At 53.7% G+C, this 24490-nt stretch overlaps 1 protein-coding gene across 4 annotated transcripts in view; it reads left to right on the forward strand.

The window, feature by feature from the left end:
• BCL11B (BCL11 transcription factor B) overlaps nt 1-24490 on the forward strand; it is a 107075-nt gene that overhangs the window by 24804 nt on the left and 57781 nt on the right. For 2 of the 4 annotated variants that reach the window (XM_003408866.4, XM_010588846.3), the window contains exon 3: nt 17298-17519. The exons of the other annotated variants lie outside the window; for them this stretch is intronic. In XM_003408866.4, coding sequence (XP_003408914.1) covers nt 17298-17519 — 222 coding nt within the window. The remainder of the gene's footprint in view (nt 1-17297; nt 17520-24490) is intronic. 4 annotated transcript variants of the gene reach the window in all.

The following is a 24490-nucleotide window of genomic DNA, read 5'->3' on the forward strand; positions in this document are numbered from 1 at the left end:
TCCCGGCAACCAGCTCAGAAGGTTGAGGTTGGTAGACCCACAAAATCAAGTTCTCCTCGGGGCCAGAGCGAGTTCTTCCCCCTCCCGCCGCCAGTTCAAAGCCAGCCAATTAAGAAACCTAAACAGTGTGGTCTTCTCGCGGCGTGTTGACTTCATTGGCTTGTAAAACTTTCCCCTGCAAACGAGGCGACTTTATTCACTGGGAAAAAGTAGATAATTTTCCTGACCTGGCTTTTGCTTTGGAGAAGAGAAAGGGAAAGAGAGGGGGAACTCGCTTGCAGCAACACACAGGTACCGACCCAGCAAAACAGATCCACACTCTGGTTGCGGGCAGTGCTGCTGGGGAGCGCCGCGCTCTGAAGCCGAAAAAGCCCTTCTGTGCGCACGTGGGGCGGGAGACTGGGAGGCTGCACAGCACTTAGGGGCCCGGGTCACGGGCGTGTTCTAAGTCTCTCGTGGGGGGCGCATCAAAATCCTCCCAATTCTGGGGCCGAAACCTTTTCCCCGCTCCTTTGCAGAAAGGCGCCACCTGCCTCCCCAGTAATGCAATTTCCCGTTGGCGGGACGGTTGCCACAAGCATATGCGTCTGGCCCCTCCCCCTCTCCAGCACACACCCCCAACTTCGCCAATGGAGGGCCCTGGGCCCGGCCTCCTCCCCTCCCCCATCCCAGACAGTCGCCCCGCCGCCCCCCGGTGGGAAGGAGCCGGGGAGGGAGGTCTATGGGCCCTGCCTGAGGGCAGTCCGGGCCATATAGGCCCCTCCCCTCTGGGTCTCCAAGGTCGGGGACGTTGGCCCCCAGTTGGCCGCCAAGCCTGGCGCACATGGCCTCGCCCAAGGCAGGCGGCGCGGAGTCCCGCGGGGCGCAAGGTCGGCCGCATCTCGGACACCCCGCAGCCGGCACCGCGCGGACCCTTGGCCGCTTGGAGATGGCGCGGGGGCCTCCCCGCGAGCGGCGTCCCTGCCCGGTCCGCGCGCCCCGCCGGGGTCTGCGCGGCGGTGCCCCGAGGCTGGTCCCGCACGGCCTCTCCGGCCTGTGCCCGGCCGACCGCAGCGGCTCCTCCGGCTCCTCGAACCTGGCCTGCCGCGCTCGGCGATTGTGTCCCGGGCGGGGAGGCCGAGGGGCGCCGCGGCCATGCATAATTCGGGCCTTAATGGGCCAGCTGCCCGGGCGCGCAGCTGACCCGCCAGCTACTCCTTTCTTCCTGCCGTGACCGCGCCCCTCCCCCCTGGGCCCGGGTCCGAGGAGGGCGGGGTGGGCGAACCGAGGGGAGCTAGGAGAGGCTGCCTTCGTGCACCCGTGCAACTATGGTTTTGGGGGCGGGGGCCGTGCGGCAGAAGCCCGGCGAGCTGGAATGCGGGTCTCCCCAGGCCCCCTTCGCCCTCGCCTCCCGGCGGCCCCCTGCCCCGCCCCGCAGCCGCCGGGCGAGCTCGCCCCTGGCCCCGGGCCAGCCCCCTCCCTGGCAGCCGGCGGAGATGGATGGAGGCGGAGACCCAAGGTCAAGGGCGGGGAGCCCGCCGGCCCGGAGCCCCTTTGTGCGCGCGGGCCGCCCCTCCCCCCTCTTCCCGGCCCGGGCTGGTGACCTTGCCGGCCGTCGGGAATTGCATTTCAGGACCCTTGCAAACTCCTGCCGGTGGCCCCCTCCCCCAAGCCGCCGCGCGCCAGAGGCGGGGCTCCCCGCGCGGATGCCTTTCTTTCCCGAGTGTTTGTCCTGGGTCCTGGGGGCTCCCGGGGACCCCTGTCTGCCCTCCCCTCCGCCATCGCGCCCTCACCAGCCCACCTTGGGCCGGCCGAGCTCGGCTGTCCCCGGTCCAGGTGAGGCCCGGATGGAAGGCGCTTCACAGCGTGCCTTGCGCCTTGGTCCAGTGTGGAACACAGCTCTATCCAAAAGCGATTTTCTTTGCAGCCGCCTCGCGCCCCCCCCCCGCCCCCCGGGGGGGAGCAGGAGCCGGCCTTTCTAGAGGGAAATCCTGGGGCTGGGATTTTAAAGCACTTAAGGACAAAAGTGTTTTTCCCGATTGTGTGTCGTTGGAGCCCTCCAGGAGAGTGACAGAAAGACCTGGTGGAATTAGAGGGAATTAATGCCACTCCCTCCTGCCCCCCAGCCCGTGCTTCTCTTACAGTAACCCCCCCAAAGAGAATTTACCTTGCTCGGAATCTTTATTTTTGCTTCTTAAAAACTGGCCTCAAATTGTTTAAAGCCCTCAAACACGCCCTTCAAGACCCAGAAAAGCAGTGGCTGGATGCTCCATGTGTCTCCCACAAAGCTCTTAATTTCTTGTTCAAACATTTTCTCAAAGCTGTTACTCAGGAAATAAATATGTGTGCTGTTTGCTTATAGAAGATTAAAAGTTTACCTTCACTGTGACAGCTCTTCTAACGTATGGTTGCAGCCATGTCTCTATTTTCTATTATTCCGAAATAAGTGTGAACCAAAGAGAATAGATTGGCTGTAACAAGAGTGAAGGTAGCTTATATCTGTGTGTATATATATGATCTGGGTTAGAAATAGTATCTTGCACTTTCTGTGTTCCTCAGGCCAAAGTATTTTGTAAACAGTGCTTTCCTGGTATTTTGAGTAAGAATTGATCTTAAAGAAAGTCCCCGATTTAGCTAAGCCTAACTTTGCGTAGCAAGCCTTCCTGGTGGTAGACTCGGAAGGTATTTGCCGATTTTATTTTTCGAAAGGCCTAGGAAAAAGGGACCAATTTCAGCACTTGGAAACTCCAAGTGGCTGCCGGTCCTGGGCAGGAAGGTTTTCATATCTGCCTGAACTTGCTTGAGGAGTTCTCCGACGTCCATTTACAACAGCTCCGACAAGACAGTCTGCCTTGGAATATCCGTAAATATGGGGAGAGACCAAAATCCACACTCAGAATGGTCCAAGGTGAAAAGGTAGATTCTAGTGTTAGATTAATATTTATGTTACCGGATTCCTTTACAGAAAGAAAGATGAAACACTAATTAATTGTGCATGTGTGTGTGTGCACGTGTGTGTGAGGGCGCCATCCTGGGTCTCTGCGGTTCCTTTGGAGAGACGTATATTTTAGGATTTCTAGGGACAAGGTGTGTGCCGAGCTAATTGTTCACATTTTGCTTGAAAGACAGGTAATGTGCGCTTAGCCGACTTAGTGAAGCAGGCCTACTTATCATCTCTAGTTTCTTTATTTTGACGATCCAACAGTGACAACAGCTACACGTGATTTCATCCTCCAGATTGAGGTTAAGGCTTGGGGCAGAGTGGTAGAAGGCTCTCACCCAGAATCCTCTTTAAGGAGGGTCTGCCAGCCCCCAGCTCTTTGGGGACACACCCTATTCTTGTGCCCACGGCTGCCTGATGGCGTGTTGCTTGAGCTGGGGGACCTGTCTGTGGGGCATGGGTAGACTGCCTTGCCTTGCCTTGCTCTGGAGGAATGTGTGGGACGTGTTCTGGGAAGTGGGGATTTGGTCAGCTGGATCGTGGGGAAATGCCAGTGGAATGACGAGCCAGAGGAATCCTGGGGAAGCCTCCTTTGAAGATGCTGTTAAGCATCTTCAGTTTTATTACTTGGAGAATCTAGATTTTCTGACGGGGTTTTCTGCCAGCGTGGTCTCCCAGAGCAGTGCCTGAGCCCTGGTGACACATTGGATCAATATTTGTAGTTGCTGGAGCGTTAGGGGCCAGACCGGAGGTGAAGCCTCAGGACTGAGATACTGGCAAAGAGAGCTGCCATCTCTCCGAGGTGTGCTTCCTAGACAGCCCAGGGCAAAACGGCTCATCACTCAGTTTCTTCATCTGTGAAATGGGGACGTCTGCTTGTTTACCTTTCTGTCACCGTCCAGCTATGAGCCAGACGACTTGGTAGGAGCAAAGTTATTGCTGATTCAAGGACACCAGAGAGTGTAGACATTTTTCTGCACCTGGGGGGGGGGGAGTCTGCTTCATTTGCAAAGGGGAAAGGAGACACAGAGCTGTTTGTAGAGCAGGTCACCTTTAATGCCGGGAAGGAGAACTCATACCTCAGGTTTAGGGGGTGGGTTTAGTAACCTAATCGTAATAACAAATTACACCCCCTCCCCCTTCATTTTAGGGGATTGCCCCCCCACCCCCTTGTTGTCATGGAGTCGATTCCTACTCCTGGCTACCCAGTGTGTTACAGAGGAAGCTGCTCCGTAGGGTTAGCTTTGGGAACTGTCACGTGACTCAGAATCCTAACATGCTATGAGCAGCGTTGCTGTGGCCCCTGACCAGCCTCTCCCAGGAAAGCTGTCTTTGCTGATACTCGGGTTTCTGGCTCCAGAGGAGAGAAGCCAACTGGGCAGGGGGAATTGTAGATTTGGGTTGTGGAGGCATGCATACAGCAGGCAGCCTTTAAGTGCCCAGTCTTGGTGGGCCCAGGTGAGGAAGAACGGCGTGCAGACTGGGGAGGAAGCTCTGACTTCCCGTTGGCCGCCGCCCTGGAAGCAAACAGCATTCCTGCCCAGGGAGCTAGCTCACAGCTGGCGGTGATGAAATGGTTCCCCCACCAGGGAACTGGGCCTCAAGTGTTGTGGGCTCGGTTCTCCTTGGCTGTTGTTTTCCTGCTGAAAACACTTGGTTTCTTTTTCCTGCAGATATTGCACGATCTAAGCTAGATTTTTAATAAGAATAATCTCTGATGGGGGCAAAAGGCTTCGCTGTCCTCTTGCTGGCTAGGGAAGAAAGCTCAATTCTTTACATGTTTGGTTGTTCACCCCAGCAGGACCAAGACCTCATGCTTGAGCTTTGGGGTGAGGGTGGGTGAGGGGGTGGCCTCTCCCGCTCCACGGACGACTCAGTTGAGCTGTTGTTCCCCAGTGTCAGTGCTCGGGGGGCATGGCAGATACTCCCTGTCGCTGGTGCAGGCGCTGAGCCAGAAGCCATCGGCCGCTCCTTAATTGAATACAGATCTAAGTAAATCCACATGGGCTGTGGTGGGCAGGGAAGGCAGGGCTGTTTCCCCCTCACTTCCCTACATTCTGGACTTGGAAGCTAGGAACCCCCCCAGCCCCATGGGCCTCTCTGTGCACCTGTCCTTGCCCCCAGCCCACATAGTTTGCAGAAGGGGACAGGAAATGGGTGACAAAATCACACGATGCCCCTGTAAATATTGTTTGTATGAGCTGGTCTTCTATCTTTTGTCGGTGGCAGCTCGTTAATTAACCAGCAGGTTAGTGCTGCCTTCTTTTGACACATGGCGTATATTTTGGGATAGAAGGTTCTCCTTCTAAAACTATGAACCCCAAGGGTTTAGGAAGTACCTGCATGGCACTGCCCACCACTCCTATGCCCCTCTCCCCCTGTCCTGTCCCCTCTTCCCCACCCTCTGCATAAACCCGAGTGGGCTTGTCCTAGGGTAAGGGACAGACATGTTAAACACAGCTAAATAAATCATGTTTATGCTTGGCGTTCTTGGGAGCGAAAAATCTGTTGGCTGTTTTTACTTCCTTATTTCTCAGCATTTGCTTCCTACCTGTTTTTGAGCACATGCCCAGAAATAGTAGTTTTGTCAAACGAGAGGATAATGCCAGCCAGCCTTTCTCGCTGCCAAGTGAGCTGCTGGATTGCAAAAACAGAGTGACTTTTTTTTTTTTTTTAGTGACACAGATGTTTTTTTCAAAGAAATTAGGATGTAGAATAAGGGTATTAAAATCCACTTAGGAGAAAGAGAAACCAGCCACCCCGACAGTGGAGGAGCGTGTCAGAGAAGGACAGCTTTAGAGACAGGGCTTGTTTTTGTTAGCACCTGGGGGCTCCAAGGGCCGGTGCCGGAGAGCTGAGTCAGGTCTCCCTCATTTCGGTCCCAAGACCTGATTTTCTCTGCCATTTTGGATGATAGGGTGCAAAGATTTTTATTTTTTTTTTCATTTTGTTTTTTGGTTTATGTTGGTTTCGTGTGTGAGGCCTCCCGAGTAGCTTCGGCTGCATTTTCTCTGAGGTTACAAATTCTGGTGAAAGCCTGGGTTTGGAGGGTGTTGACATCCTGGCTACATTATCGTTGTCGATCTGTAAGGACAGCCCCGGAAGCCTGCCTTCCTAGGGGATGCTATCCGTGGTCTTGTTCTGGGGTGTCTGAAAAGTCATTTTCCTGATGGAGATGGGGTTCCTGGTGCCATTTGCTTGGGCAGAGAATGTCCCGGGCAATTACAGCTGAACGGAGGTTGCAGGTTTTGTTTTTTTTTTTATAATTTTTATTAGTGGCAAATGAACCCTGGAAACACCTACCAGGAAACCTGGCTTCTCTTATCGCAGAATCTTCTTGGGGCTTCTACAGCCAGCTCAGTCTGAGGTGCCCAGCCTATCAGCTCTGTTTCAGAGACAGCCACGGGGAAAAAAAAAAAAAATTTTTTTTTTTTTTTTTTTACAACAAAATCAAAGTCGGCGTGCTCTGATTTCCCCCAATTTCTACTGGGAATACTCTGCAATAGAAATGATATTTCCATTGAGGACTGTGCTGCCGGTTTCTTTAATTACATTAAATAGCGGTATAAACCTCAGCTGAACGTCAGCCTCTGTTACAGGGGCGTCGGGAGCGGGGCTAGATTGACTCGTAAGGCGCTGCGTTACTAGTGTTAATGTGCTAACAATCTTTATTAAATTAATCCCGTGAAGTGTTAATTTTTACAAATCTCGTGCGCGCACTGCAAGTCACCACTGGTGTGATAGGAGATGAAAATGGATTTCACGTCAAAAAATAAGTAAGGAGGTGGCTGTTGGAACTGCTCTCTTGGAAGGAAATTTGTGATTTTTGCCGACAAAGGCTACCCGTACTGAAAAGAAGGCTCCCAATATGTATATTAAATGCCAGCTGCGTACAGAAAACTCAGTTTAAGGAGCTACTTTGTTGAAAGTAATCGTAGGCCTGTTCGGTTTTTATTTAGTCAGTGACATTTCAGTCTCGGCTTAGAAAGAGGCCATGGAAAGATTTTGTTCTCGTGTGATATTAAGCATTGAACCTCAGTATTCTATATGTTCATTAGAAAAGAGGTAAAAAGAAATGAAAAGAAGGAAAAAAAAAAAAAAAACAACTCTATCAGCAACAAAATCCAGAGGAGAGCTGAATTTTTTATTACAGTGTTATCGTTAGGTGCCATTGAGTTGGTTCTGTGCACAACAGAACAAAACAGTGCCCGGTCCTGCACCATCTTCACAATTGTTATGTTTGAGCCCGTTGTTGCAGCCACTGTGTCAATCCATCTCATTGAGGGTCTTCCTCTTTTTCGCTGACCCCCTACTTTACCAAGCATGATGTCCTTCTCCAGGGACTGGTCCCTCCTGATAACATGTCCAAAGAATGTGAGATGTGGTCTTGCCATCCTCGCTTCTAAGGAGCATTCTGTCTGTACTTCTTCCAAAACAGACTTATTCATTCTTCCGGTAGTCTGGGGTGTAGTCAATATTCTTGGCCAACACCACAATTCAAATGCATCGGGTCTTCTTCAGCCTTCCTTAATCACTGTCCAGCCTTTGCCTGCATATGAGGTGACTGAAAACACCATGGCTTGGGTCACATAACTTTAACACTTTAAAGGTCTTTTGCAGGAGATAAGCCCAATGCTTTATTACAGTAGCGATTAATTGACTATAGCTCTTTGATAAATGCGACTAAAAACAAAAAATAAATTTAAGATGGAGCACGGTCCCTTTTCTTACAAGTTGAATTTTTTTTTTCTTCTTCCAGTAGCCAAGTTTATTACTGTTCCTTCCCAAACCAGGAACCCCGCCGGCCATTGAGATTGCAATTTTCTGACTGCCTGGGTAGTTTATGGTCTGGTCTTAAAAAGGTGGATGATGCTTGCATTCCTGAAACCCCCACCACCGTGTGCACTTAAAATTGCGGTCCCCTTTTTTTCCTGGCTGCTCCGGGCTCAGTCATCGCAGTACCTCCTTGCTGGGACTCGGTTTTCTGTCTGTTGTTTTCATTGGCTGTGCTGTGTGATTTTCATTCTGAATCTCCAGCATTCTCACGGCTCTGACTTCCCCCTTCTGTGTGTTCCATTGCCGCCTTCTGCGCATGGCAATTGAGCAACAGCCAATATCCGAGTTTGTGGGACCTTGGAGCCACAACAACTTCCTGGACCCACCAGTTTTTAAACACATTTTGTAGGAGACCAGATTTCTGACAAGCACCAGATTCGGCCTTTGCAAGCCATCCCTCAGAGGTCAGGCACAGTGGGTGCTGATGGGAAAGAAACCGTGTCCCTAGTTTAAAACTCACCATAGGCTCCAAATTTGAAGATTCGTCTCCTTGTTTTCTTCTCTCAAGTGACATATCCTGATTATGGATTTTTATTAAAAAAAATTTTTTTTTTTTGGCTCTGCTGTCAATGAATGAGCAAGTGTCTAAGGGATGCCTGGCTAAAGTCGTCGTCATTGGAACCTGACCGCTGAATTCTATCTGGGGAAGGACCTCAGCGTCTTGACCTTACCTCCCAAATCCCTCCTGTTTGGGAAGCAAATGATTTATCCATCTTTTGACATTCGTTTACAGACTCTGCTTCTCATGCCACTGCCCTTCATGCAGACTACGAAGCATGAGATGCCACCGAAGATAAAACGACTGAAGGAACTTCAGCAAGTTGGGCTTGAGGGCACAAGCTGCTAAGGGTCAAAGCAGCTACCGAGATAATTCTGATCAGGAGGCCTGAATTAGGGGACGAGGGATACTCCTTTGCTGGGTACCAGCCAGCTGTTTTTGCCAGTGACATTCAGAGGCTCCATCAGCTCTCGTTTGTCCCTGGCCTCTAGACTCTGAGGATGCCACCAGCATTTTTAACCTGTCTGTGTTGCTGGTGTGTGTGTGTGTGTGTGTGTGTGTGTGTGTGAGTGAGCATGTGTGAGCATGCATGCATATATATAATCTCTGTGTGTAATGTATGTGCGTGCACACATTTCTCTGACTAGTGAAACATGGCATCACCTTCTGTTGTCCCCAGGCCTGCCCATTCCAGGATTGTGGGCACCACTTTGGGGGACCCTGTCTGCTGAGGTCACCCAGAGGAGCCGTTTGCACCTCTGTATGTGCTCTGAAGCTGGGGGACAAGTGATTGGCATTCCAGCAGTGACATAGCGTCAGGGATATCCCCAGGAGACAAGCAAGGAAAGGAGCCTGAGCTGCCAGTTTTCCCCTGTGGATGCCTGCTCAGGGCTGGGACTGGTTGGTCAGTGGGCACAGCTGCTAGGCTCCCTCTGCCTTACCCCGAGCCCTTGGAGGAAGATGATCGGACTCACCCTTCCTCCCCAGCAGTGTCTGTGGTTTCTCTGCCACCTCCCAGGCCTTCTGGAAGGGCTCTAGAATTGTTGGTGTTTGTGGTGCAACCTCACGGTTCCTTGGCTTATAGTTCAGAAAAGGGATCTGCTACCCTGGGAGTATTTCAGCTGCTTACATCTTGAGGAAACCGAGGTTGGCAGCCTTTGAAACAGGTGCTTTTGGACCTGGCGAAGGGGGGTGCCTGGGCGCGCCTGCTTCTAATTGCAAAATGCAGCTGAGGGAGGCAGTGGCTTTGCTCGTGCTGTTGGGGGGCATGAGACTTTCCTTGCCTCACTGCTCCCTTTTCTGGGATGCATTAAATGTGTCGCCTGTTGGGGAAGTGGAGATTCAGGGTGACAGGTTTTGGGAGAGCAGGAGGAGGGAGGAGCTTAGTGAGAAGGCAGCTGGGCTCGAGGGCCAGGCCTTCTCGTGTGGGCTTGCGAAGATGCCCTGTTGTTCATGTAGGTCTGTGTTGCACGAGTAGGGGTCTCTGGGTGGTCCTTTGGGGAAGTGGCAGTAGAGGGGCTGCAAGTCCATGTTTTTGGAGGCCCCCCGCCTGTCCACCTCTCACCTGTCGACTCTTCCTGCCGCCCACCACCCCTGGGGAACCTCCCTGAGTCTAGCAGGGCCTAGGCGGTGGATGAGGCCAGGCAGGCTCTCCCACAGGCTCTTCCCCACCTTCCCCAGCCCCTGAAAGGCCTCTGTCTTGCAGTGGACAGCCCCTGTAAAGGCTGGCTGTGGATCTGAACTGTTCTTCTGTTTTCCCTGTAATGCCTCTGAGGGAACACTCTACACACAGCTGTGCCAGCCCATGGACCTTGCTGTTGTTATTGTTAGGTGCCATCGAGTTGGTTCCGACTCATAACGACCCTATGTACAACAGAATAAGACACTGCCCGGTCCTGCGCTATCCTCACAATCGTTGTTATGCTTCAGCTCATTGTTGCAGCCACTGTGTCAATCCATCTCGTTGAGGGTCTTCCTCTTTACCGCTGACCCTGTACTCTGCCAAGCATGATGACCTCATTTTCCCTTTTTGTTGCTCTCCTTTAAAAGGGACACTTCCATATCCACCCCCGAGCCCAAACCTGGTGCAGCAGGCACCTGGAGATGGCGGTGGCCTTCAGTGCTGCTGACGTGGAATGAGAGTCCGGGGTGCAGGGGGACTTGGGGAGCCCCAGCTCCCAAAGCATTTGGGTGCAGCTAGCCCAGCCATGCCACGCCCCTACCCAGGCTCTGGGTCTGTCTGGGAGGCACCCTGGGCTGGCAGGTTTTTGCGACAACTTCCGGTGTTCACTTAAATAAGCCCTTGGATGTCCCTTTTCGCTTTGTTGCTTATTTTATGTATTTGTTTATTTACTTTTATGACCAAATGAAAAACAAGGTCTAGTCTCTTTGTTGGTTCCCAGACTTCGATGATGAAAATCTAAGAAACAGAAATGAAGTAATACCTGTGGAATGAAGGAATTTATTTCTTGAGTAACCGCCCCCAAGACCGGTGTGGCTCTGAAAATGAGCAGCAAAGATGGCTAGTTGATATTGGTCTTCTCCATTCCTGCTGCCTTAGCCACTCCCTACTCCCTCCTTGCCCACTCCCCAAAAAAGGCGGGGGGGTGTAGAGAAAGAGACAAATGATGTGAAGGGTAGGTCTTGTCGGGGTGAGCACCCGGTGCCTGCCTCATTTAAGGTAGCACTCTGCTTCTTTCAAATAGGAAATTGCCAAAATGGATGTCATCGGCTGCTAATTAGATGTATTTTAACTGCAGGATCATTTTACCAGCTAATACAGTTATTATGTGCTTCAGTGTGAACCCATGGTGGAGCTGTTAAAATAGGAGAATGTAGCCTTAGCAAACAGCTAATGAAGCCTGCCCGGTTGGTGGAGAGACTTGTCCTCGGTGGCAGCTGATCCCTGTGGTGTTTCTGGCCCTGAGGATGGCCAGGCCAGGCCAGATGTTGAAGGTCTAAGTCTTTTCGACATCTCCTGAAGGGCTTGCTTTCCCTGTTACCTTCTCCTTTATGCATTTATCCCAGAGTCTGAGCCAGGAGGAAGCCCTGAGCCTCCCAGGTCATGTACCCCAAGGATCACACCCTCTCCCCTCTAGACCTCACAGCTCCCTGTCTTTGAACTCTGGCCTGCCCATGAGCAACAAATGACCACACGTTAAGGATGTGTAGACGGGGGCTGCATCACTGCCAAACGGTTCTCACGACAGGCGGAGACCCCAAGGGCTGGGTCTCCAGCCTGCACGGGCCCACCTCCATCTTCTCTCTAGCAGACTGATCCTCCCGCTGGGGTGGGTGGAGGTGGGCTAGGATAAGGATAACCACTCTTAGATGTAAGCTGTGCGTTGGACTTCACGCTATTTCTCTCTCTCTCTCCTCCTCTTTGTACCCAGCATTTTTATCACCGTGAAGACCAAGTAGCTGGCAAATATTTAACGGATCAGAAAGGACTGTTTTTATTTGCCCGCGTGCGAATTGGGTTATCTGCCTATCCTGTTGATGAAATTTGGGGCGGCCTCTCCTGCCCAGCCTGTGTGCCTCTCAAATTTTTCGCGGCTCCCATTTCCATATTTCTGCGTGCTTGTTCTTTGTTAATCACTTGGCAAGCGCTTATTTGAATATTAAAAATTTCTTTAATCATCAAAGGCAGGAGCGCAGTCTCATGAATATTCATATTTTCCCCCTCCTCAGACTGGATTCTAGTTCATTACCCCTGCAGTAAAAGCCACACAGCCATCAATCGCCCTCATTACAGGCGCTGGCGTTTTGATTGGCTGCCTGCTGCCCAGAGCTTTTTTTAATTTTTTCCCCCTTCTCCTATGAGCTGTCTCCTACCTGCCAACAACCCACCCGCACCCCCCCCCAAAAATCAACAATGCAAGAATAAATTTCTCTGGTTGAAAAGCAACTTTGCAAACTTATCCAGCAGTCCTCGTGGCTACCACCACCGCAGCGACCACCGGCACCCCCCACGCCCTCTCCTCCCCCTCGCCGAAAAAGGAAGAGGGAAAAAATTAAATAAATAAATAAAAGGGAGAAACTTGAGCCTCAGAGATGAATATTTGTCAAGAGAGTTGACGTAAGTTTCATTTGCATAATGACTTTGTACTGCTGCATTAATAAAATTTGCATATGAAGCCATGTTAATTACTCCTGATCATGCTTTTTGCATTCATGCATAGTAATTTTCTCCGACTTGTGAGAATTAATGTCTTGGCATGGGGGGAGGGGGCGCGGGGACTGTCAGGTTTCCGAGCCAGGGTCCCTCTCTCAGGCGTCCCTGATCTATGACTCATTGCTCAGCACCGGCAGGAGTTCTTGGCCTAAAACGGGGGTCCGCTCAGAGGCCCCGGTGGGGAGAAGGGAGCCGCTCCTGCACGGCCTGTGCCGGCGCGGCCCCCCACGCCCCGCCAGCAACGCTGAACTGGAGAGCCTCCTGTCTCAGAGGGGACCCCGTGAGGACGCAGCGCTGGGAGCGCTCGCCCCGGTCCCCTGCACCCCGGCCCGGGCCTCTGCGGGGCTTTTTTGTGTCTGCAGCGCGCAGGTGGGCGTGTTCCCGGGCGCTGCAGTGCGCGTGTGCGAGGAGGAAGGCGGCAACACCTGTAAGGCCGCCCTGGAGGGAAGCCGGTCCAGACGCTGGTGGAAGGCTCAGGCGGATGAACGCGCCTGGCAGGGGTCTGATCCTCTGCTTCGGAGCTTGAGAAGCATTTTAGGCGCTTTGTTTGTTGTTGTGTGCCCTGGAGTCAATCCCGACTCATAGGGACCCTGTAGGACCGTGGAGAGCTGCCCCGTAGGGCTTCGTAGGCTGCAGTCTTTCCGGGAGCAGATCACCAGGTCTGATGGTGGGTTCGAACTGCCAAGGTTTTGATTAGCAGCCATCAAGGCTTGTTGTGTTACGAACTTTTTTTTTTTTTTTTTGGTGCCACTGATGCAGACCCTGACTCCGCCAAATCAGGAGGTCCTGGGTGACTTCTCGATGCACTTTCCTTGTGGGGGTTCGTCATGGCTGCCTCATAGGAAGGTTACTAGGCTTTAATGAGATACTATCTGTATTATTTCATTTTCCCTAAGTAAGATGAACTTGTTGTTAGCGGCCCTCGAGTTGGCCCCAAATTTATGGCAACCTATGCGCAACGGAATTTTTATTATTTTTATGCGCAACGGAATAGGAATGTTGTGATCCATAGGCTTTTTGTTGGCTGATTTTTGGAAGTCAATCACCAGACCTTTATTCCTAGTCTCTGTTAGTCTGGAAGCTCTGCTGAAGCCTGTTCAGCATCATACCAACACACAAGCCTCCACTGACAGATGGGTGGTGGCTTTGCGTAAGGTGCATTGGCCGGGAATCAAACCTGGGCCTCCCACGTGGAAGACGAGAATTCTACCACTGAACCACTAATGTTCCCAATATGGATTTACGTGACAAGAGAGCACAGCAGTGGGGTTTCGTTGTTAAGCCCCCTGGACCCCACCTAAGGCTGAGTGGTCTGCCTGGTGTCATACCCACGTACCCAGCTGCACGTGTGCCTGTTAGCATTCCAGAAGGGAATGGTGTGGACCTTGGGGGAAAGCATGTGTTTAGGAGACAGACCTGCAGGGCTGGTGGGGTGCCTTACTAGGTACACAGCCCCTCTGCAGACTTTCTCAGTCTGTGATGTAGAATTGAGGATGAATGATGGTGACCATTTATTGAGTAGTTACTAGATGCAGGCTCTGGCACAGGTGGCTGTGCCCCTTCCCTTAAAGGCAGTGAGCTGAGGTTTTCAGAAAATGACTTTCCCTGGTCACAGGGCCAGGATTTGAACCCAGGTCTCTCTTGTTCTGAAGCTGTGTCCCGTGCCTCCAAGCTCCCGAAGCGTCCTCCTCCGGTGTCTGGGCGTGCAGACTGTAGTCACCGGGTCTCGGCTGCTCTCTCGGGTGCTGGATTCCCTGCTGTCCCACGTGGAGGGCCCGGGACAGGTGCGGAGGCCCAGAGACCAAGTCTTGACGTTGGAGTCTTTTTTCTTTTTCACTGAGATAAGATTCACATGACGTGAAACTCACGCATTTAATCATTTTAAAGTGGACAACTTAGCGGATCCCCAGTTGGAAACCCTGGTGGCACAGTGCTTATGAGCTGTGGCTGCTAACCAAAATGTTGGCAGTTTGAATCCACCAGCCGCTCCTTGGAAACCCTGTGGGGCAGTTCTACTCTGTCCTATAGGGTCACTGTGAGTCAGAGTCAACCCCACGGGAGTGGAGTTTTTGGTTTGGTTTAGTGCAGTGAAACCTGTGAGAGCCGGAACTCGACATGACTGCCTTGTTTTTCCAGGTCTCACGAGTTTTCTGCCTTTGACGGGGTGCAGTCTTACAGCTTTTCTATCATTCTCCACTGGTGGCAAATGTGTGCGATTTCCTTCTCTGACAGGTTTCTGCCTTACACGAGTTCTGGCTTCCGCAGGTGTTACTGCGTATCTCACAGTTGTGTAACCATTGCGACAATCAGTCTGAGAACACTGCATCACCCCAGTAAGAAACCCTGTACCCGTTAGCCTCACTCCGCATCTCCCACCCGCTGCCCCCCTGGCAACAAGCATTGGCGTGCTCTGGACAGTTCCTGTAAACGGGGTCACACGATACGTGGCCTTTTGTGTCTGGCTTCTTTCACCACCTTTGGCTTTATGGTAGCTTCGGAAGAGGCCTCTTCGGCTTCCACCTTTGGACAGAGGTTAGGGTTTAAGCTGCTGCAAGGGAAGGACCTCCCCCAGGGCAGAGGCTCTCCTCTGCCAGCCCCAGCAAGCCTGGGCAGCTTGGGGTCTGAAGCCCCTCACCCTTACTGCCTGCCCCCACCCCTCTGCTGGCCCTGGGGCTGGTGGACTTCTGCAAGGTCAGAGTTCATCAGGAGGCCTTTCTGGGGGCAACCCACCCCCTGCTCACCTGAGTTTGGGAGGTTCTGAGGGGCAGAGCACCATGTTTTGTGCGACTTGTCTTGACAGACTGGCTCAGCCTGCACCTTTCCAGAAGGAGAGAGTGTGGCTGGGTGGCGAAGTTCTCCCTGCTTTTGAGTCTTTCTTCCCCACGGAGCCACATTGTGGCTCCGCATTTGGGAAAATTGTTCTCAGGCCCCGAGGTGGCCTTGTTGGTGTCTCAATTGTGATAAATGGTGGGGGCTGTGTCACAGCCCCATCCAGAATCCTGAGGGCCTGAGCCTGGATTTGGCCTCTTATAGCCTCCCATGGCCTGATGGAGCCCTTGGACCTCAGTCTTCCCCTCCCCTCACCTGACCTTCCTCCCAGGATCCTGGGGCTCCCTAGTCACCGCACCCTAGCGGCAGCCGCAGAGGGAGGTGGGAAACCTCCAGGCTTTGGGTTCGAGTCCCAGACCTCCCTGAGCCTCAGTTTCTCCCTGTGGAATGGGGATGGTCAGCCCTGCTGAGCAAGGTGGTTGGGAAGGCTAAGTGACAGGGCAGTTGACAACAGGTATTGGACACAAGGCCACTGTGAGGAGGTGTTTGGAGTCCCTGTGGTCTGCAGGGAGAGCCGATGGAGGGATTGAAGGAGATCTGCAGTGGACAGCGGCAGACACAGGGTGCAGTGCCAGGGGATTCCAGATGAGGTTTGGCCAGGGCAGGCTTCCAGGGCGGAGGGTGTGGCGCTAAGTCTGGGGCATTGCCTTCTGCTCAGCATCTGCGCCTGGAACTGCTCCTGGGTCCTCACCACGCCCCGGGCCCAGGGCCCAGCCTGTACGTGGTCTTCTTGGCTGGAGGGGCTCCAGTGCCCTTAGCTTCCTTTTCTTTGGAGAGCAGTTACAGCCCCCAAGCCCAGGTCTTCTCAGAGCCCTGAAGCCCGAACCCTGGACAGCGCACATTTTGGAGAGCGAGGGGCACAGAGAAAGAGCCAGGTTTTGGTTCCCTGCAGGACGGGGTTTGGGTGGAGCTGGCTGCTGGTGTCTGTCCTTGGTTTGCTCATCTGTGCAATGAGTGTCCTAAGTCTGCCCTGTGGGCATGTTGGGAGAACGATCAAGATAAAGCCTGTCAGGCTCCTGCACCTAGTGGGCTGGCAGGGACCTCCCGCTGCAGAACCCGGAGTGGGGGCCGCAGAGCGATCAGCTTCCCTCGCAGAGTCAGCCCAGCCAGCCATCCGTCCTCTTGCTGTTGTTTTCTGTCTCTCTGATGCTTCCCGGCTCAGTTATTTACCCAGGGAATTTGGGCTTCTTCACTTGTGGGTTTGGCAAGAGCGTCACACAAATGTTTTGCCCTGGTGGTCTCTTCGCTATTTAAGATAAACGGCCAAATCAATCGCAGGCCTTGCTGGGGAGCCGAGGGAGCCGCAGGAGCTGGTGGGGGCGTGTGGTGGGCAGGGGTGAGGTGGCCCAGGCCCTGGGCCCTGTGTGTGCCGCTGGCAGACCTGGGAAGGTGCCCCGAGCCAGGCCTACACGTTCAGAGGGGTGCTCGGCAGTGCCAGGGTTTTCAGGGGAAGGGGTCTTCCAAGCCTTGGCAGGGCAGTTGCCTGTGAGGACGCTGTGTGCTTGGTGCTCAGGGTCGCAGAGGACTGTGGGCTGAAGGGAAGCCAGGGGGAGGCTGCCAGTGCCCAGACGCTCAGAGGTGGAGGGACTATGTCTGGGGCCTGCAAAAACGGCTGGACCCAAGGGAGCAGTGGTGGCTCTGAGCTCTCTCTTCTCTGAGAGGGGGGTGGCCCGATTTTCGGGACCAAACCCTCAAATGAGGCCTGCTCCAGATTCCTCCAGAAGCCCCCGCGTGGGCTTCCTTCCTGGGAGCGGGGGCCTGGCAACCCCTATTTGCCCAAGCCCTGCGTTAGGTCTCCCGGGTCAGGGGTCCCGGCCCCAAGACGGCCTAGCCTGGCAGCTGCAGAAGTAGGCCTCCCCCTGTGACCCTGCCCCACGCCCGGCCCACCGCCCTGCCCTGCACCCCAGTCGCCCTCCCCGCAGGGCCGCGCACTCCCCTCGACGGGGGCCCGCCGTCCCCCGCCCCGGGCCCCGCCCCGCCCCCGGCCCCGTCCCGTCCACGGCTCCACTGACCAGTCTTTTCTATTGTTTTTTCTCCAGGGCCGTGCAGGCCTGCCCAGCTGCCAGCGATGGCCCCCATCGCTGCCTCCTCCTCCCACCCTCACACATCCGTGATCACGCCACCTCTGCGCGCGCTGGGCGCCCTCCCGCCCTGCTTTTCCCTGCCGTGCTGCGGGGCGCGCCCGCTCTCGGGCGACGGCACTCAGGGTGAGGGTCAGACGGAGGCTGCGGCCCCCTTTGGATGCCAGTGTCAGTTGTCAGGTAACAGACGACGCCGCGGTGGGGGGTGGGCTCCCGGGATGGCGGGGGGCCGGCGGCGGCTGCCCCCAGGCGGGCTGGGCCAAGGTGGGGACCCGGGGGCAGTGCAAACCCCAGCCTGGAAGGCGTTTTTTGGGGGGCACCGGGGGCGTGGTGAGGGCTGTCTCCAGAAACGTAAACCAAATGCCGGCTCCATGGGTCAGGGGGTCCCCCGCCCAGGCTGAGAGTTTCACTCCCAGAGTGCACTTTGCCAGCCTCCAAATTTCATCTTTCTGGGCTGTTTAGCTAAAGCTTAATTGGATAACGCTTAACATCTGAGGTTGTCTTCGGCCCTCGCCCGCCACCCCTCCCCCAGGACCAGGGGAAGATTCCTTGGTAGTCTGTGTGCATCGCTGGAGTCGTCCAAATTGCTGAGTTTCTCTTTGGGAGAATGTGTTGCCCATTAGTTTTGAGGGGGAGAAAAAAAAAAGCCAAAATCAAAAAGAGCCTTTGAGTTGTGGGCACAGGAGGGAGTGAAATACCGAGGGAATTGTCTGTGTGGGGGGCGACGTGGTTTCACCATCCTCAGCAGGAGCAGTCTGCGTACCTGGAGACTGTGTACCTACTGTGTGCCGGGCCCTGGGTGGGCTCCCCATCTGGGTTTGCACTGACTCCGCCCTCCTTCCCCGGGAACTCGTGGCTGCCCATTGTACAGATGCCTAGACCGAGGCTGCCGGCCGTCAATGGGCGGCTTCTCTGCCACAATGCCCGCTTCTCCACTACCCCGCTCCCCTCAAAGCAAAACCAAAACCCCTGCTCCGGCCTGGAGTGTCTGGGAATTAGGCAGGCAGAGGGCTGTGTCCGGGGCCCTTGAGGGTCTCCTCTGGACCCCTCCGCCCAGTCCCTCCGCCTGGCCTGCCTGGTGTGAAACTCGCAGTGGCCAACACACCAGAATGGTGACGCAGAAGCACGTGGTGAGCTCCACTCAGCCTGGTTTTGGTGGTGTTAGCAAAAACGAAAGAGAAGCATGAGGGGCTGGAGCCAGGGAAGGAGAGGGTGGGTCCAGGGCCCGGCGGGTTGGATTTGTCATCAGGCACAGTGCAGCTTCCTCTGGACTTGGGCCATGAAAGGAAAACTAGTTTCATTGGGCAGGTTTTTCTTCTTCGTTCTGGCCCACTCGCCCTCCCCAGTGCAGCTGCCTCAAGGGATCATGCCTGTGGAGCCCCTGCTCCAGGACCAAGACTCCCTGAGCCTTCTTGCTGGTGGGGAAGGCAGCCTCAGGCCCCCCACCACAGACAGTGACGTCATGGGATCTGGCTTCCAAGGGGAACTCTGCTTTCTTACTGGGCTTCTGCCTTGACTGCACAAAACGCAGATGGAAATTGCCAGGGAAGTAGTCCCCACAGCTAGGCACCCCCCGCCCTGGCCGCCTGCCCCCCAGGGTGACTGGGGCTCCCTTCCTGGCTCTGTGAATCGGTGCTGTGAGGCTGCAGGAGACCCCGACACTCAACGGTGGGCCTGCTCTGTCTGGGCAACCACTGCCCCACTCTCACGGCTTCCTGTAATTAGTGCTGCGGCTCCTGCAGCCACTTGGGGGGCTGCTATCAGAGATCAGCCTGAGTGTTTATGACTGGACTCGGTCAGGTTCTGCAGAGCAGGAATCTGATCCCCGGGCAGAGGCAGCCTGAGGCTCTGCTTAACCCTGTGCTGGCACAGGCTCTGTTAGAAGCTGCGCAGTGGGCGAGATTCTGCCAGGGGGACTGCCTCTCCCTCCTGCGTGCCTGGCCCTCCAGCACCCTTGGACCGGGCCCAGCCAGGCTGTTATCATCCCCATTTGCAGATGGGCAAGCGAAGGCTTGGGGCGGGGGTGCTGAGTGGCTGCGCCAAGGTGGCAGAACTGGGATCTGTCTTTGGGATGCCTCCCGATAAAGCCCCTGCCTGCTCCCCCCGAGCCACCCTGGGGGAGGTGGGTGGGGGGACAAAGGAGTGGACTCAGCTGCAGGGTGTCCTCATTTGTGCTTTCTGAGCCTCGTTGCTGTAGGCAGCCTTGTTGTTAGTCGCAGTCCTGTCAGCTCCAACTCAGGGTGACCTCATGTATAACAGAGCGAGCGAAAGGTTGTCCAGTCATATGCCATCTTCATGATCATTGGCTTGTTTGAGCCCTGACCCTCTTCTTTACCAAACATGATGTCTTTTTCTATCAACTGGTCTTTCTTGATGACAAATCCAAAGTAAACGAGTCAAAGTCTCACCATCCTCACTTCTAAGGAGCATTCTGGTTGTATCTCTTCTGTGACTGATTGTTCTTTTGGCAGTCCGTGGTATAATTTTCAGTATTCTTCACCAGCACCACAATTTGAATGTATCACTTCTTGTGTCTTCCCCTTCTATTGTCCAGCTTTTGAAGGTGTGTAAGACAATGGAAAAGTCCATGGCTTGGGCCAGTGACACTTTGATGACGCTTCCTTCTTAGGACTGTATATTAAGGGCCTACTATGATCAGAGAGAGCCCTGGTGGTGCAGAGGGAGCCCTTGGCTGCTCACCGAAGGGTGGGTGGTTCGAACCCACCAGCTGCTCACCAGGAGAAAGATGTGGCAGTCTGTTTCTGTAAAGATTGCAGCCTTGAAAACCCTGTGGGGCAGTTCCACTCCATCCTACAGAGTTGCTATGAGTCAGAATCGACTCGGGTACTGGCTACCCTGGGCAGCATGGCACTAGGCATTCTGTGTTCACTCTTGAATTTATTTAATCCTCACAGTAACCTTAGGAGGTAGAGTTTACTCTCCCTACCTGACGGATGAAAAAATGAGGCTCAGAGAGATCAAGGGCTTGCAGCTCACATTTATTCATTTGTTCATTCATTTATTCATTGTTCCACTCAAAACCCTTTCTTGGCACCTAGTTTGGTTGGTGCAAACAAAGACAGAGTCGGGCCTGGTGAGCCTCATGTGGCTTGCAGTCTGGTGGGGAGAGAGGACATGGGACTTGCTTGCAGTGTGGTGGGGAAAGAGGACATGGGACTTTCTTGCAGTCTGTGGGGAGAGAGGACGTGGGACTTGTTTGCAGTCTGGGGGAGAGAGGACGTGGGACTTACACTCAGGATTGGAAGGGGAACAAAGAGCAAAGAGGGACGAAGCGTGGAGGTGGGATTCTGTCCAGGGATGGCCAGCTCCAAGCACCTGTTCCATCTCTAAGCGGTGGCTCATCTTCTGGGCTTAGAGACCTTCTTGGATTTTAGGATTCCAGAGCCAAGAGGGTGCAGAGCCTTCTTGAGCTGCCCACACACTTGATTGAAGAGCCGGGGGAGGGGGAGGGGCAGGAGGCAAGGCGTGTTTCATCCCTGAGGTCTAGGCTGCAGGGGGCTGGGGAGACCCCAGACCTTCCCAAGGGGTTTGTTCTCAGCGTCAGTGCTCTGCCCCAATCCCAGCAGTGTTCTTACATTGCCTGATTGCTCCCCGTTAGCCTGCGCCAGGCTGCGCCGCCATATTTTCTGATCAATTCTAATACCTGAAAATATTCTATTCCACTGGTTTCTGTCCCTTTGTGGTTTCTGTCCCTGGCACCGGGCTGTTTGCTTAAGTGTTTTTAGTGCCTGTTTAATTAGTAGTTGGAATGGAGTCATTAAATTCCCAGTAACCCCTGTTAGGGAGAAGCAGTCTGCTGTGAAGAGGGAACGGGGCCACTGTCCTTACTTTGTTTTGCCCCTTTTTGGATCAGGATGCATTGAACCTATCTCTTCAAATTAATATGGAAAACCTCAGTGTAAACGTGTTTCACACAGGTTAATTGTGTGCCCGTGAACACAGCCACCGTTATTTATAGAAGGATGTGACTTTGTGGGGGAGAAAGCCACACAGGTATGTGTGTTGTGCACACCCCAGGCTGGCAGCATCCCCAATCAGCCCGCCTCTGGAGCACATGTCCTGGACCTCCTTCAGGCGGCCACAGTGGGGAGAAAAGACTTGGGGGTCCCCCCCCTTTTTTTCTCCTACTGCGATAAAGTGGGCTTTAGCGTCGGCTTTCCTGGAAACTGAGGTTTCTTCCCTGAGAAATTCCTTAGTTTTTCCTTCTATTAAAATACACACACACACACACACACACACACAAACACACACACGTCCCTTGCTCTTATTCCCAGATTTAGTATCTGCACCTGTTGTTGTCGTGTGCCATCGAGTTGATTCTGACTCATAGCGACCCCCTAGGACAGAGTAGAACTGCCCCATAGGGTTTCCAAGGAGCGATGGGTGGATTCGAGTTCGCCTGCTTGCTAGAAACATCCCAGCAGCTTTCGCAGTCGTTGGCAGACACGCGTGCGCAGAATGGCAGAAAAAATTCCCAGCTGAGGTTGAAGGAGGTTGGTTCGGTGTCTGTTATTTAGTATTCACAGGGACGTTATAGAACAGAGCTCCTGGGGGCAGTGCTGGCTCAGTGGTAGAATTCTCACTTTCCATGCGGGGGACCAGGGTTCGATTCCCGACCAGCGCGCCTCGTGCTAGCCACCACCCCTCTGTCAGTGGAGGCTTGCGTGTTGCTAGGATGCTGAACAGGTTTCAGTGGAGCTTCTAGACTAAGGTGGACTAGGAAGAAAGGCCTGGTGATCTGAAAATAAGCCAGTGGAAACCCTGTGGATCACCGCGGTCCAATCCACAACCTATCATGAGGACGGTGCAGGACCAGGCAGCGTTTTGTACCATTTGCATGGGGTCACCACGAGTCCTGGGCTGACTCAGCGGCAGCTGACGACAATGTTTGGCTCTGGAGCAGATCAACATGGAGCTCGTGTGGTTGAACTGGGATGAGGTTGGCTCGGGGTCCCAGGGCTCGTGGGGGAAGGAAGACTGTTCAGAGAAGTTTGAAAACCATTGAGCTTTGGTCCCTCAAACGCTTCCTGTTCTGAGGCTTCCGCACTTGAGAGGTAGTGACCAGACTGCTCTGTCCTTCCCTATCCATGTGACCTTGGACAAGCCATGTCCCCCCGTTCCTCAGCTTCCCCATCTATAAAATGGGGATAGTAGCAGTCCATACTTGGAAGGGTTGTGCTGAGGAACGGATGAGGCCACACGGGGCAGGTGCTGAAAACAGAGCCCTGTGCTGAGAGAGCCCCATGCAAGCTGTGATTCATGCAGGCTGCTTCACAGTGTTGACTTACGATGCGTCCAGTATGGATAGGATCTGACTTCAGGCCAGTCCTCAGTTTCCATTCTTAAAAACACCCACCCTCTGGGCTGGCCCAGCTTGCGTACCAGCCGTGGGAGGTGGAAAAAGAACCGAGAAACTTCATTGCATATTTAAAAGCCGCAAACGGTCATCAGCCACGGTGATTAATACGTGCACTTGGTGAAGTTCAAGGTCTCATGCAAGAACACGCAGGATCCCAGCTCAGGGAAGTGGAAGTGTTTGGATTTAATAGGGGGAGTCAGCTGCAGCCATTAGTATATGCTGAAATCACAGGGCAATCTTGTAAAGTTAAATTCAATTTACTTTTCTACTGAAATTGCGCTTGCTGTGTTATTTAACTAGTCTGGGGTTTCTTGGCATGGGCTAAAGGGACAATAAAGATAAAAGAATACCTGTAAGTAAATAGTAGGGTTGAACAGTGGAATCTGTCCTTTCCCCTCCTTCAATTATATCCCAGTGTTCATCTTGTGTTGGTTTTATAACTGGAGCCGTCCAACGGGGCGCGGTGGGTTAGACCACCCTTGCTGTGGAAGCTTGATGCAATTAATACAGTCTGTCTGGAAGGCGGCCTTATTTCTGGAAGGTTTCTGTTAACGATATGGTCTGTGCTTTGCGTATTTCATACCAGAACAAGAAGCAAGCTGCAGTTTCATTCTGGAGTGGGCTCGATTAGCACCGGAGGACCAGTGGGGAGCCAGGCCGTGGTGCGGATGGAGGTGGCAAGGCCGTCCCCCAAAAGTGCACTGCTCGCCAGCCCGCTGATGCCCTTTTTTCTGGGGTGGGGGTCAGAGGTGCCCCATGGGGGAGCAGAGCCTCCAGGGAGACTCTGGAGGGAGGGGTGAGTATGGGGGTGAAGAAGAAAAAATAGTGTGTCGGAGTGTGAGAGCGTGTGTGTGTGTGTGTGTGAGTGAGCGTGCACCACCTGGGGTCTCCAGAATCAGCCCACACGGCCTGTGCCCGTGGTCCCTGGTCCGGGTGTGTGTGTTTGCGTGAGTGTATGTGTGTGTTTGTGAGTGTGAATGAGCGGGGATGTAGTGTGGGAATGAGTATGTGTGTGTAAGAGTGTATATGAGTATGCACATGTCTGTGTTTGAATGAACGTGTGATCGCATGTGTGTATATGAGTGTGTATGAGTCAGAGTACATGTGAGTGTGTGTGTGCTTGAGTGAGTGTGCAAATGTATGAGTCATGTATATATGTAAGGGCGTGTGATTGTGTGTATGTGTGTGTATGCAAGCGTGTGTGCAAGTGTATGTATGTAAGAATGTATGTGTGTGAGTCCGTCTGTGTGCATGTGTGCTTGTGTCTGTGTGTGTGACTGTGCATGTGTGCGTCTGTGTGCATGAGTGTGTGTGTGTGTGCATGTGTCTGTGTGTGTGAGTGTGTGTGGATAGAGCACCACCAGTGGAGGTTAGAAAACATGCCGTGTGACCCCCCCCCCCCCGCCTTTTGCAAATCACCACTGCTGTCAGTGTCTTTCTGGGCAAGCAGGGTGCCAGTGTCATGGCTCGCTGTAGCAACAGGGCTTTGAGGGGCGTTATTAAAATTTAAAGAGTCATCTGTACGCCTTGCCATGCCTAAGTTACCCAAGAGGCTGATGGCCCCAGCATTTGCCATCCAACAGAGATGCCTGCCTACCGGCCCCACAGCGTTGCCATGGAACCCCACCCCACTGCAGAGCCTGCCCTCCACTGCCCTCCTTCAAAACCTAGACACCTCTTCTGGACCTGGAGGAAGGCTGGGAACAGCTCTGCAGAGCTGGAAGGCCCCAGGACAGAAGGAGCTGACCCCCCGGGGCGATGGAGGTGGCTG

Source organism: Loxodonta africana, chromosome 10 (genome assembly GCF_030014295.1).
Source record: "Loxodonta africana isolate mLoxAfr1 chromosome 10, mLoxAfr1.hap2, whole genome shotgun sequence".
NCBI lineage: Eukaryota > Metazoa > Chordata > Mammalia > Proboscidea > Elephantidae > Loxodonta > Loxodonta africana.